The following is a 13167-nucleotide window of genomic DNA, read 5'->3' as shown; positions in this document are numbered from 1 at the left end:
ATGGTGTTACTAAAAGGGAGCCTTGTCGGGGTTTGAAAACATTTGTTACGGCGAAGGGTTACTCTACTACAGGGATCGAAAACTTTGGATAAATTTTACAATCTTATAGACACAATTGATCATCTAAATATCAGTTGGATGGATGATGAATGGGGATGGCATTCTGATAAGTGTTCTGACACGATTTTTTTAAATGGAATAAGGCTGTGTGAAACTTCAAGATAAGACGCCTGAAACCATAATGAGAGAAGATGCTGGCGGAAGAGGAGTCAGTATCTTCCGGAATAAAAGACAGAGGTTTAGGAATATCTTAAGAGACTTGATTAGTGACTCGACATGCAGTTATTCGCAATTAAAACTGAACTGGAAGAGCACAATTCGACGACGGACATGAAATGCAACGGTGACCTGAATGATACCCAAGCGAAGTCTTTTCTTGAAGATAGCACAGAGCAGGGGCCAGAACACGGGGGTTAATTACAGGTTTTACGAACTACCGTGACTGTCATAAGGGCTGGTGGGCGGCGAGGAATGGGGCGGGGCATCACGCTCCGAGAGCAAGACCAAAACAACAAGGTCTCTTCACTCATGACACAACTTTCACAAACAGCAGTGACGGGCAATCAAAAACATGCCTCAAACGTGTTCCCTCCAGAAATCTCAATAATTACCGTGTTGTTGTTGCTGTTTTCTTCTTGGTTTCAGAACGTGGTGCGTGAGATGGAAAGCAAGCAGTTTATACAAGCATTTCTTACTGTTAAGCTGTTAGGGGATGAAAGTGTCTCCGACTTTCTGGCCTTGGAATCCATAGTCGAAACCCAACTTTATGGCGTCAAGGGCAGTGATAAGCGTGATGACGCCGAGTGTCACGTGATTGATGGTCACTGCTAGCCACTGCTTTGAGGGATTATTGATACTTATAACTGATAAACCCGTCAGCAGCACCGCCGTCAGCCCCTATGGCAGACAATAGAGTTACGGAAGGCACACGCGAAGCTTCGTCTATTAAAGTTTTTATTTTTTATTTTTATTTACTTAATTGCTGTTGAACGAACTGACTGCTTTTGACCCTTGGGTGAGAGAAAAAAAAAAAGCCTAGCTACTGAAAAGGATGTTTAGGCTATATACACGTTGGTGTGTTTAGGAATTTCCTCGAACTTGCTCTAAAGGAACATTTCTAAGGCTGATCCAGAGGTGAGGCTGCTACATGGAGAGACATCAAAAGCACGGTCGTGTGTTAACAAATCATACTGCTTCTTACACGTCGGATACACTTAACACGGCATGAAGTGTTATAGAAAGACAACAAGGGGTAATAATTCTTTTATTTTTCATGAATCATGGCCAAACCTATAAAAAATAAAAAAGTGCTTATCAGGACTACCATAAGCATTCATTGTCTGTTCTCAGGACTTTCCTAAACAAATTAACACCTTAAACTGTCATAAACATAATCTAGTCAGTTAAAAGTGGGTGTTGCTTTATGTAATTATCTATAGCATGATAGAGCACTTCTTTAACCATTGTTGCGAGAAATTTCACAGACACACGCACGCACGCGTACACCCACATACACACAGACACACAGACACAGACACAGACACACACACACACACTAGCACACGCACACACACAGACACACACACACACACACACCACGCACAGTTTCACATCTTCTCTTGGGTACATATATTAAACAGACAAACACAATGGAAATCGTGCTTTCGCCACAGGATTCTTAGAGGTAGCGTGTTACCTTGTGGACTGAGGTCAAAGATCATAACAGAGCTAAGGTGGAGGTCGCCTTCGCAAATCTTTGTGAACAAAATGACCGTCTTGCAATAACGAGGCACTGACCACCATGTATAAAAATCCTGAATTGGCGAAAAGTTCCAGAATCTGATACGCGAGTGCCCAGCAACTTGGTTACAGAGTATAAGTAGGTCTTGGCACTATACATTTATCTATTTTTTTTTTAATGTGGCGATGACCACGGATAGGGAATATTGAAGGCATTAATTTACAACTCTTATCGTCATTCCTTAATCATAATACATAATAATTTCAACTAATTTTATGATTTTCGGCGACTGAACCCACTTGATATATTACATAAAAAAAGAATCGTCACGTCAAAGAAAATAAACTTGAAACCGACGCCTGAAAAAAAAAAAAAAAAAGCGAATCAGCTGTTGACGAATCCCATCCTCTTCTCGCCGGGTCTTTGGTTCCGACCCGATCTAATCCGATCCGATCCTGATTAGAAGACGGCCGATTGCAACGCCGCTGTGCCCGATGGGTAAATTCCAAAGCCGCTGATGAGGATGTTAAGAGCCGTGATGATGAAGACGCAGATGATATTTACGTGGTTGATCACCAGAGCCGAGATTCGGTACTGGGGAAGGTGCAGCCGGCAGTCGCGGAGCATGGACAACGAGAACGACATCAGCCCGACGAGCAGCTGCGTGGACACTTTCATGTTATTACTAATCTCATGTGTTTGAGACAAATATTTATCTTTTTCTACTGTCTCTCTGTTTACTTGACTCTCTGAGACAAACATATATTTTCATTCTACTAGTTGTCTCCATTTACTTGATTCTTTGAGACAAATATCTGTGTATCGTCTTCATTTCAATTAATTTTCTTTGTTTACTGAATTCTGAGACTTCTATGATTCTGAGAACTTCATAGGTTGGGTAAGATATTTTTGTATCTACTTTTTATTTTTTATTATTATTATTTTTTTTTTTTACTGGTCTCATCTCCCTTATCGGTAGAATCAACTATTTGAATAGAGACTTATGATTTTTCTATTTCTTTTTCTCTCTCTAGTAGTTGGAATTAATTTTAATTTACTTTAGACTATCTTAATAGTGTACTCGTGCATTGTCTCAGAAAATGTGCAAAGTGCTCTACCATTGACTATTTTGAACTTTAGAGACAGATTCATCTTAAAACGAAATTAGTTAACATCATTAGATAAGAATTAGTTAGAGCTTCATAAAGATTGTTGTTATTATAATTGACAGAATATGTTAGTAAATAATCGTTATGAATATCTCTCGGTTAGGTCGCTACTGTTATGGCTGTTAGGAGGTGACAAGACTTAGAGTGCACTTGGAGATGCAAACACAGGTCATGCAACATTGAGCCTTCTGACAAAATATCTCGCCAGACTTGGATGTGATTTTATCGAACCTTCTACCATATACAGCTTACCATAACCCTCGATTAATAGAGTAAAGCAGGTTAGTTGGCATCTTTGTTAATGCTGTGTAATCGTGAAATAAATATTCTCTGCACTTAGCAAGGTCCATGTACGAATAGTGACATGGCAGGTGGCTGGCATCCTTGGGAAGCTAATCTAAATTTTGACTCTTTTTGCAACGAAACTTTCACAAAATTTCACAAAAATCGTACTCACATCCAAAGGCCAAATGTTATTAATTCCCAATTCACAAATTGACCTTACAATACACAGCAAGTTAATCATCATCCCATGCATGATGACAATGCACATGACTGGACAACAACATCACTGCTTCTCTATTAATATCCATGCAGACAAAAATTGAAAACAAAAAGAGCCTTTAACCTTTTTCATTTTCTCTCTCTCTCTCTCTCTTTTTTTGGCCACGCGTCCCCCTTCAGAAGGACAAATTCACATCAGAGGGTAAAATGCCAAACCCAGTGATGATGACATTTAGTACAGTGATGAGATAGACGAGGATGACGTTGAGGTTGTTGATAACTGTTGCAGATATACGGTAATGCGGAAGGTGCAGACGGCAATCCCGGAGCATGGACAAACTCACGGATAATACACCAACCACCAGCTGCATGGATATTAGGCCACCAAGCTTAGTGTAAAACCTGTGAGGAACTTGATGATGTTTTGATGGACTGTGTGTGTGTGTGTGTGTGTGTGTGTGTGTGTGTGTGTGTGTGTGTGTGTGTGTGTGTGTGTGTGTGTGTGGTGAGTGTGTTTGTTTGTTTGTTTGTGTGTGTGGGTGTGTTTCTGTGTGTGTGTGTGTGTAGTCGTGTGTGCGTTTGTTCGTTTGTTTGTATGTTTGTATGTTTGTTTGTTTGTGTGTGTGTGTGAGTGTAGTTGTAGTCGTGTGTGTTTAGGTGTATGTATGTGTGTAGGTGTGTGCGTGTGTACGAGTACGTATATATGTAGGTGTACGTATATGTGAGGTGGGGTAATGAATTCGGTAGGAAACCGATACTTAACGTCTACGTGAAAACACACTAATATTACTCTACGATGTGCATTTCAGCATAGCTACACAGTCACAAGTTACTTCCAACCAAGTGGATTGCCTCTTACGATCTCTTTCCTGAGGCCTTAACACATAAAAAAAAAATATATATATATATTCACGCGACAGTGAAATCTACCAATGACCGGTAACTTGTATTATCTACTTACACATAATTATCTGTCCTAAGAATACACAATTTATCTCATGAACTCTAGACTAACTATATAATTTGTCAACACAGACCTTTATTTTAACCAATGGTGATAAATAAAGCAGAATTGTTCATTTGAAAAAAACATGTAAATTCCCTTTGATGTTCTAAAAAAATTGTGCTTGCGGGATCCAAAAGCGTTACTCTCTAAATAATCTATTTTTTTCCTATAAAGAAAAAAAAATAATAATATCAAACCTAAACTAAACTTATCATTAACCGTTTAGAATTAATAAGCAGTCAGATTCAAACAACGTTATCATTTAATCATAGAAAACGGGGAATAAATGTGAGGGTTAAAAAACAGAAAATTACTACAAGGTAACCGTCGGGATGTGCATGTTAATATTGCGAAAGCTGAAAAGGTATTAATAAAAATGACAAAAACACCTCAAAAGAACCGTAGAAGGAGAAAGAAGGAAAAAAACACCTCTGAAGAAAGGAAGAGAAAAGAGCAGAAGCAATAATATTAAAGCAAACCACACTTCGTAAGAACAGAAGAAAATGACAAAAATGGAAGAAAAAAGAAATGAAACACAGAAAAGAAAAGAAAAAGAAAAAGAAAAGAAAAGAAAAGAAAAAAAGAGAAAAAGAAAAAGAGAAAGAAAAAGAAAAGAAAAAGAAAAGAAGGGAAAAGAAAAGAAAAAGAAAAGAAGGGAAAAGAAAAGAAAAAAAAAAGAAATGAAAAGAAAAGAAAAGAATAGAAAGGAAAAAATAAAAGAGAAAAGAAAAGAAAAAGAGAAGAAAAGGAAAAGAAAAAGAAAAAGAAAAGAAAAAAAGAAAGAAAAGAGAAAGAAAAAGAAAAAGAGAAGAAAAAGAGAAAGAAAAACAACAGACCAAAAAATAAAAGAAAGAAGAAAAATAAAAATAAAAATAAAAAATAAAATGGAAAAAATAAAAAATAGAAAAAAAGTCAAAACACGGACCAAAGAGCTTTTCAAAAGCCTCGACCCTCACCTGCAGGATCAGCGACGTGATGATGAGGCCGAGCATAAGGCTGTAGAACTCGTGTTTCTCGCCGATCCTGAGGACGTACTTGAGCTGCGAGGCGTTGGCCGTCAGGAGGGCGATGTCGAGCATGCCCTGAGCGACCGTCTTCTTCGTGGCATAGCGGTTCGGGTCCAAGGTCTTGCCGCCCTGGGGGAGGGAGAGAAAAAGAAGAGGCTTTTGAAGGAGGGGGCGATTGGCTGAGATTTGATAATGAGCTTGGAGACGAAGGGGTGGAGGGGGAGGGAGGGGTTAAGGGAGGGAGGTGGAAAGGAGGAGAAGGGGGAAGGAGAGATGAAGAGGGAGGGAAAAGAGAGAGAGGGGAGGGAGGGACACAAAGAGGGGAGGAGAGACGAAGAAGGGGGAAGGAGAGACGAAGAGGGGAGAAGGGGAGACACAGAGGGGAGGAGAGACGAAGAAGGGAGTAGAGACAAAAAGGGGAGGAAAGAGGGGAGAAGGAGAGAAAGAAGGGAGGAGAGACAGAGAGGGGAGAAGGAAAGACAAAGAAGAGAGGAGAGAAAGAGTGGAGGAGAGAAAGGAGGGAGGTGAGAAGGAGAGACAAAGAGGATAGAAGGAGAGACGAAGAATTCGAATTTTCAAAATAAATTTCGGACACGTGGATATTGTAGTGGAAGTGGATAGAGAAGATCCCTTTTTTGCGTGGTTTATTTACGCAATCCACATCCACGCCCCTTACTTCCGGATAATTCAACGCGTCTCCATAACGTCTCCAAATAATTTAACGATAAGACGAACGAAAGAAAGTAGAAAATATAAAGAAAAGGAAAACTCACAAAAAAAATATATATATATATATATATAAATATCAAAGAAACGAAGAAGAAAATAAAAGAAATAAAGAAATAAACATTCTGCGTAAATGAACCATATCGAATGACACTCATTTTTTGTTTACCTCAAGATAACCCATACACCTAATCGCTTTTCGTCACAGTACAATCATTAATTATAACTTACGCCTTCCTCTCTTTAAATTTACGCTTTGTGTGTGTATTTATTATGTTTTTTTTTTTTATATCAATTCTCGCTTGGTTGCACATCGTCAACGCCCCGAGGCCCTGATATATATTTAAAAACTTCCGGTGTCTCGCGATTGTTACGTCACGTGGTTCATATGCAAATATCATTCAGTTTCCCCGCTCTGTCTCTCGTGTTGTGGGGCACCGGGTTGAGTCATTGTTTCATTATTATTGTTATTATTATTATTATTAGTATCATTATTATTATTCCTGTTTTTAATGTTATTACTATTATTATCATCATCATTACTGTCATTACTTTTATTATCATCATCATTACTGTCATTACTATTATCATCATTATCATTATAAATTATTGTTATTGTCATCATCATTATCATCATTACATTAGAAAAGAACGGGATATGTTGCTAATATAATATCTAACTGCCTTATTCGAACAAGTAATTGATATTCCACCATCTATAATGCTCCCTCCACCTCCATTCACTTCGCTTGAAATCGCTCGACCGACGCGGCGGCGACGCATCAACCTTGAGGGCGTGATTACCGACTGCGCGTGTCGTTATTCTATGGTCGAGTGTGTACGTTAGGGTGCAGGAGTGTACGACGTGGATTCCCGGGTGTAGCGTGTGAGGTGTAGATGGTAGGGTGTCGGTGAGCGTGATTCCTTTTCCTCCTGCTCACCTACTTCGGTCTTCCCCATTTCCCCTTCCCTTATCCAACCGCCTTCCCAACCTCACCCTCGACTTCCCTTCCCTTCCCCACCTCCCTTTTCCTTCCCTTCCCAACCTCCCTTTTCCTTCCCTTCCCAACCTCCCTTTTCCTTCCCTTTCCAACCTCCGTTTTCCTTCCCTTCCCAACCTACTCTTCACTTTCTTTCCCCACCTCCCTTTCCCCTCCCCTCACCCCCCTCCCCTCCCCCGGAAGTAGGACGAGCCTGAATGCCTTTCCCAAGGAGACCCGACTGCTACGTCCTTAACGAGAGTGCCGTCACGACTTTTTTTTTCTTTTTTCTTTTCTTTTCCTCCCTTTTCTTTTCGTTACGACGCTACCACGACGTGGAAACTGCAGGGCGGAGAGTCAGAAGGGTTAATGGAGAAGGCCCCCACGGCTTTCTGATTAGATTCGCAGGTGTAAAGGAGGCGGAGGAGGAACAGAGAGGGACACGTGAGTAAAATCGTTATAGCCAGGGGAACTATGGGACACGAGCCTAAACAAATGAATTATACAGCCTGGCGAAGATGATGCCTTTCCCTTCAGGTCGTAATTATACGCTGTGGTTACTTTAATGTTTCAGGATGATTTATAGATTAATTATGATCGAAATGTAAGAAAAAGAGGGATGATGCCGTTTTAAATCACGGTGCAAACATAAGCACTCAAACTAATATACATACGTGCATATTTGACATGTATCTGTGTATGTCTTTTTTCTCTCGTTTCCCTCTCATCCAGACTCCATCTCGCATCTCACCGAGAGAGAGAATTACCCCCAAACCCAATGCATAATAACCCTCGACAGAAAACAACAACGTGGAAAAATACACGCCAAGCATATATATATATATTTCCTACGACCGTCCTTATGGCTGGCGCGCGGCCGGACAGACCCGCCCACTCTCCGACACGCTATATAAACATTTGTCTGTCACGTACATTCCAGGGGCTAGATTTCCACGCCTGTCGCAACGTTCTCATTCCATACGCTGCCATGAATGTGATTCATTCATCGGGGCGAGAGAGGTTTATTTGGGTTAAGTACTGCGTCTGTACTAAAGAGCGCGCGCGTGTGTATGTGTATGTATGTGTGTGTAGGTGTGTAGGTGTGTGTGTGTGTGTGTGTGTGTGTGTGTGTGTGTGTGTGTGTGTGTGTGTGTGTGTGTGTGTGTGTGTGTAGGTGTGTGTGTGTGTGTGTTATGTATGCGTGCATGTATACCCGCGCGCGTGTACAACAGTGCGTATAGACTACGAATAAGTACGTTCGTTCGTTTCGTCCCGCACATTCATCCGTGCGTGCACTGTTACCATATCACAAGCACCCACAGTACACCAGAACCAGCTGTGATACCAAGAGATGAAAATATCTATGACCCGGCGGCCACTGCGTGCTAATACCCTAGTCGAACTTACACTACCCACATACCCATCCCATGATACAAACCACAGACACACAGACACTCACACACCCCTCATCTCATATCTATATAACAAAATATACATACATATATATATATATTAATAAAATAAAACCCCTCATGCACACACTGACTTGCTCTCCACACGTTTTAGTTTCGAGCATGAATAAGCACAGAGTTGGAAGCGCTCGTGCACGGATGTCAACGAGTCTCGCAGTGTGCCCTTGAGTTTTTGTTTCGGCGCGGGAACCGAGGGCCTGCCTTCACCGCCTCCTCATGGCTACAGGCTGTCAGAATATGTGTGTGTGTTTAATATGTATACACGGAGGCGCACGCCTTTTTAGAGACATATACATATATATACAGATACAGGCCCATGTTCACGTGGGGTATATGATTTATATATACACACAATATGTGTATGATTATACACATGCATACATACAGTGTGTGTGTATATATGTGTGTGTGTGTATGTGTGTCTACTTGTTATATATATATATATATATATATATATATATATATATATACATACACATACACACACATGCAATATATACGTATATAAATTTACATATATATATACTGTATATATTTATTCTATAGATACATATATGTGTATATATATATCATATATACATGTTTATATATATAAATATATATATATATGTATGTATACAAACATACACACATACATGCATATATATATATATATATATATATATATATATATATATTAAATATTTATATTAACTATACGTATGTATATATATGTATTTATTATATATTATGTAACATCTACCTAATAAGTGAGCAGAGAGAGAGAGAGAGAGAGAGAGAGAGAGAGAGAGAGAGAGAGAGAGAGAGAGAGTATGCGCGCACAGTGTTCAGTTAAAACAATTACATATCAAAGGATAATTGGAATGTATTGAAGCCGAATGAACTATTGTTAAACCATTAGCGTCATCCTTTACTCTCAAAAGACGATGAGCAGTGGTGTCCTGATTTCCATCACACATAAACAACAGTACAGCAATAACAGTTATATATATATATTTTTTTTTTTCCCCTGTCAGATTCGATACAAATGACAAGACACAGCAAATAATACATGTGTCTTGGAAATATATCATAAAATCGAGAGATTTGTTTGAAATATGTCTTGGATCTATATCACAAAGCGAGAGTTAGGCTTGAAATATCTACCTTGGAAATATATCACAAAGCGAGAGATATGCTTGGAATATGTCTCGGAAATATATCACAAAAGCGAGATATGCTTGGAATATGTCTCGGAAATATATCACAAAAGCGAGATATGCTTGGAATATGTCTCGGAAATATATCACAAAGCGAGAGATATGCTTGGAATATGTCTCGGAAATATATCACAAAAGCGAGATATGCTTGGAATATGTCTCGGAAATATATCACAAAAGCGAGATATGCTTGGAATATGTCTCGGAAATATATCACAAAGCGAGAGATATGCTTGGAATATGTCTCGGAAATATATCACAAAAGCGAGATATGCTTGGAATATGTCTCGGAAATATATCACAAAGCGAGAGATATGCTTGGAATATGTCTCGGAAATATATCACAAAAGCGAGATATGCTTGGAATATGTCTCGGAAATATATCACAAAGCGAGAGATATGCTTGGAATATGTCTCGGAAATATATCACAAAGCGAGAGATATGCTTGGAATATGTCTCGGAAATATATCACAAAAGCGAGATATGCTTGGAATATGTCTCGGAAATATATCACAAAAGCGAGATATGCTTGGAATATGTCTCGGAAATATATCACAAAAGCGAGATATGCTTGGAATATGTCTCGGAAATATATCACAAAAGCGAGATATGCTTGGAATATGTCTCGGAAATATATCACAAAAGCGAGATATGCTTGGAATATGTCTCGGAAATATATCACAAAAGCGAGATATGCTTGGAATATGTCTCGGAAATATATCACAAAAGCGAGATATGCTTGGAATATGTCTCGGAAATATATCACAAAGCGAGAGATATGCTTGGAATATGTCTCGGAAATATATCACAAAAGCGAGATATGCTTGGAATATGTCTCGGAAATATATCACAAAAGCGAGATATGCTTGGAATATGTCTCGGAAATATATCACAAAAGCGAGATATGCTTGGAATATGTCTCGGAAATATATCACAAAAGCGAGATATGCTTGGAATATGTCTCGGAAATATATCACAAAAGCGAGATATGCTTGGAATATGTCTCGGAAATATATCACAAAAGCGAGATATGCTTGGAATATGTCTCGGAAATATATCACAAAAGCGAGATATGCTTGGAATATGTCTCGGAAATATATCACAAAAGCGAGATATGCTTGGAATATGTCTCGGAAATATATCACAAAGCGAGAGATATGCTTGGAATATGTCTCGGAAATATATCACAAAAGCGAGATATGCTTGGAATATGTCTCGGAAATATATCACAAAAGCGAGATATGCTTGGAATATGTCTCGGAAATATATCACAAAAGCGAGATATGCTTGGAATATGTCTCGGAAATATATCACAAAAGCGAGATATGCTTGGAATATGTCTCGGAAATATATCACAAAAGCGAGATATGCTTGGAATATGTCTCGGAAATATATCACAAAAGCGAGATATGCTTGGAATATGTCTCGGAAATATATCACAAAAGCGAGATATGCTTGGAATATGTCTCGGAAATATATCACAAAGCGAGAGATATGCTTGGAATATGTCTCGGAAATATATCACAAAAGCGAGATATGCTTGGAATATGTCTCGGAAATATATCACAAAAGCGAGATATGCTTGGAATATGTCTCGGAAATATATCACAAAAGCGAGATATGCTTGGAATATGTCTCGGAAATATATCACAAAAGCGAGATATGCTTGGAATATGTCTCGGAAATATATCACAAAAGCGAGATATGCTTGGAATATGTCTCGGAAATATATCACAAAAGCGAGATATGCTTGGAATATGTCTCGGAAATATATCACAAAAGCGAGATATGCTTGGAATATGTCTCGGAAATATATCACAAAAGCGAGATATGCTTGGAATATGTCTCGGAAATATATCACAAAAGCGAGATATGCTTGGAATATGTCTCGGAAATATATCACAAAGCGAGAGATATGCTTGGAATATGTCTCGGAAATATATCACAAAAGCGAGATATGCTTGGAATATGTCTCGGAAATATATCACAAAAGCGAGATATGCTTGGAATATGTCTCGGAAATATATCACAAAAGCGAGATATGCTTGGAATATGTCTCGGAAATATATCACAAAAGCGAGATATGCTTGGAATATGTCTCGGAAATATATCACAAAAGCGAGATATGCTTGGAATATGTCTCGGAAATATATCACAAAAGCGAGATATGCTTGGAATATGTCTCGGAAATATATCACAAAAGCGAGATATGCTTGGAATATGTCTCGGAAATATATCACAAAAGCGAGATATGCTTGGAATATGTCTCGGAAATATATCACAAAAGCGAGATATGCTTGGAATATGTCTCGGAAATATATCACAAAAGCGAGATATGCTTGGAATATGTCTCGGAAATATATCACAAAAGCGAGATATGCTTGGAATATGTCTCGGAAATATATCACAAAGCGAGAGATATGCTTGGAATATGTCTCGGAAATATATCACAAAAGCGAGATATGCTTGGAATATGTCTCGGAAATATATCACAAAAGCGAGATATGCTTGGAATATGTCTCGGAAATATATCACAAAAGCGAGATATGCTTGGAATATGTCTCGGAAATATATCACAAAGCGAGAGATATGCTTGGAATATGTCTCGGAAATATATCACAAAGCGAGAGATATGCTTGGAATATGTCTCGGAAATATATCACAAAAGCGAGATATGCTTGGAATATGTCTCGGAAATATATCACAAAAGCGAGATATGCTTGGAATATGTCTCGGAAATATATCACAAAAGCGAGATATGCTTGGAATATGTCTCGGAAATATATCACAAAAGCGAGATATGCTTGGAATATGTCTCGGAAATATATCACAAAAGCGAGATATGCTTGGAATATGTCTCGGAAATATATCACAAAAGCGAGATATGCTTGGAATATGTCTCGGAAATATATCACAAAAGCGAGATATGCTTGGAATATGTCTCGGAAATATAACACCCCACTCCTCCTCCTCCTCCTTCTATCTCTCCTTCTCCTCCTCACCCCACTCCTCCTCCTCCTCCTTCTATCTCTCCTTCTCCTCCTCACCCCACTCCTCCTCCTCCTCCTTCTATCTCTCCTCGTCCTCCTCACCCCACTCCTCCTCCTTCTCCTTAAAAACGCAAGGAAGACGCCACACATGACTCACTGCATGGTATAACGTGACGTACAATTTAGTCATTCACAGCTCCAAGTTGCTCTGCGCGTGAACCGAGTTATCGCCTGTCCTCTTCAGCTTCTTTCTTCACTCTCCTTTGTCTTTGTGTAATCTATCGTTCGAACTCACTGTCGTCTCATCAAAGA

At 39.1% G+C, this 13167-nt stretch overlaps 1 protein-coding gene across 5 annotated transcripts in view; it reads right to left on the bottom strand.

Moving 5' to 3' along the window:
- The window catches only part of LOC125044558 (ninjurin-1-like), a 29703-nt gene that overhangs the window by 3288 nt on the left and 13248 nt on the right, over positions 1–13167 (bottom strand). For 2 of the 5 annotated variants that reach the window (XM_047641262.1, XM_047641264.1), the window contains exon 2: positions 5437–5616. In XM_047641262.1, the coding sequence (XP_047497218.1) occupies positions 5437–5616 (180 nt within the window). Of the gene's footprint in view, positions 1–755; positions 958–1308; positions 2462–3598; positions 3840–5436; positions 5617–13167 lie in introns of those variants that run through there. The other 3 variants (XR_007116498.1, XM_047641265.1, XM_047641263.1) reach the window with 3 other exon arrangements.

The sequence above is a fragment of the Penaeus chinensis genome, chromosome 36, assembly GCF_019202785.1.
Source record: "Penaeus chinensis breed Huanghai No. 1 chromosome 36, ASM1920278v2, whole genome shotgun sequence".
Taxonomy (NCBI): Eukaryota; Metazoa; Arthropoda; class Malacostraca; order Decapoda; family Penaeidae; genus Penaeus; species Penaeus chinensis.
The sequence above is the reverse complement of the archived record's forward strand: the minus strand, read 5'-3'. Positions and strand labels throughout refer to the sequence as shown.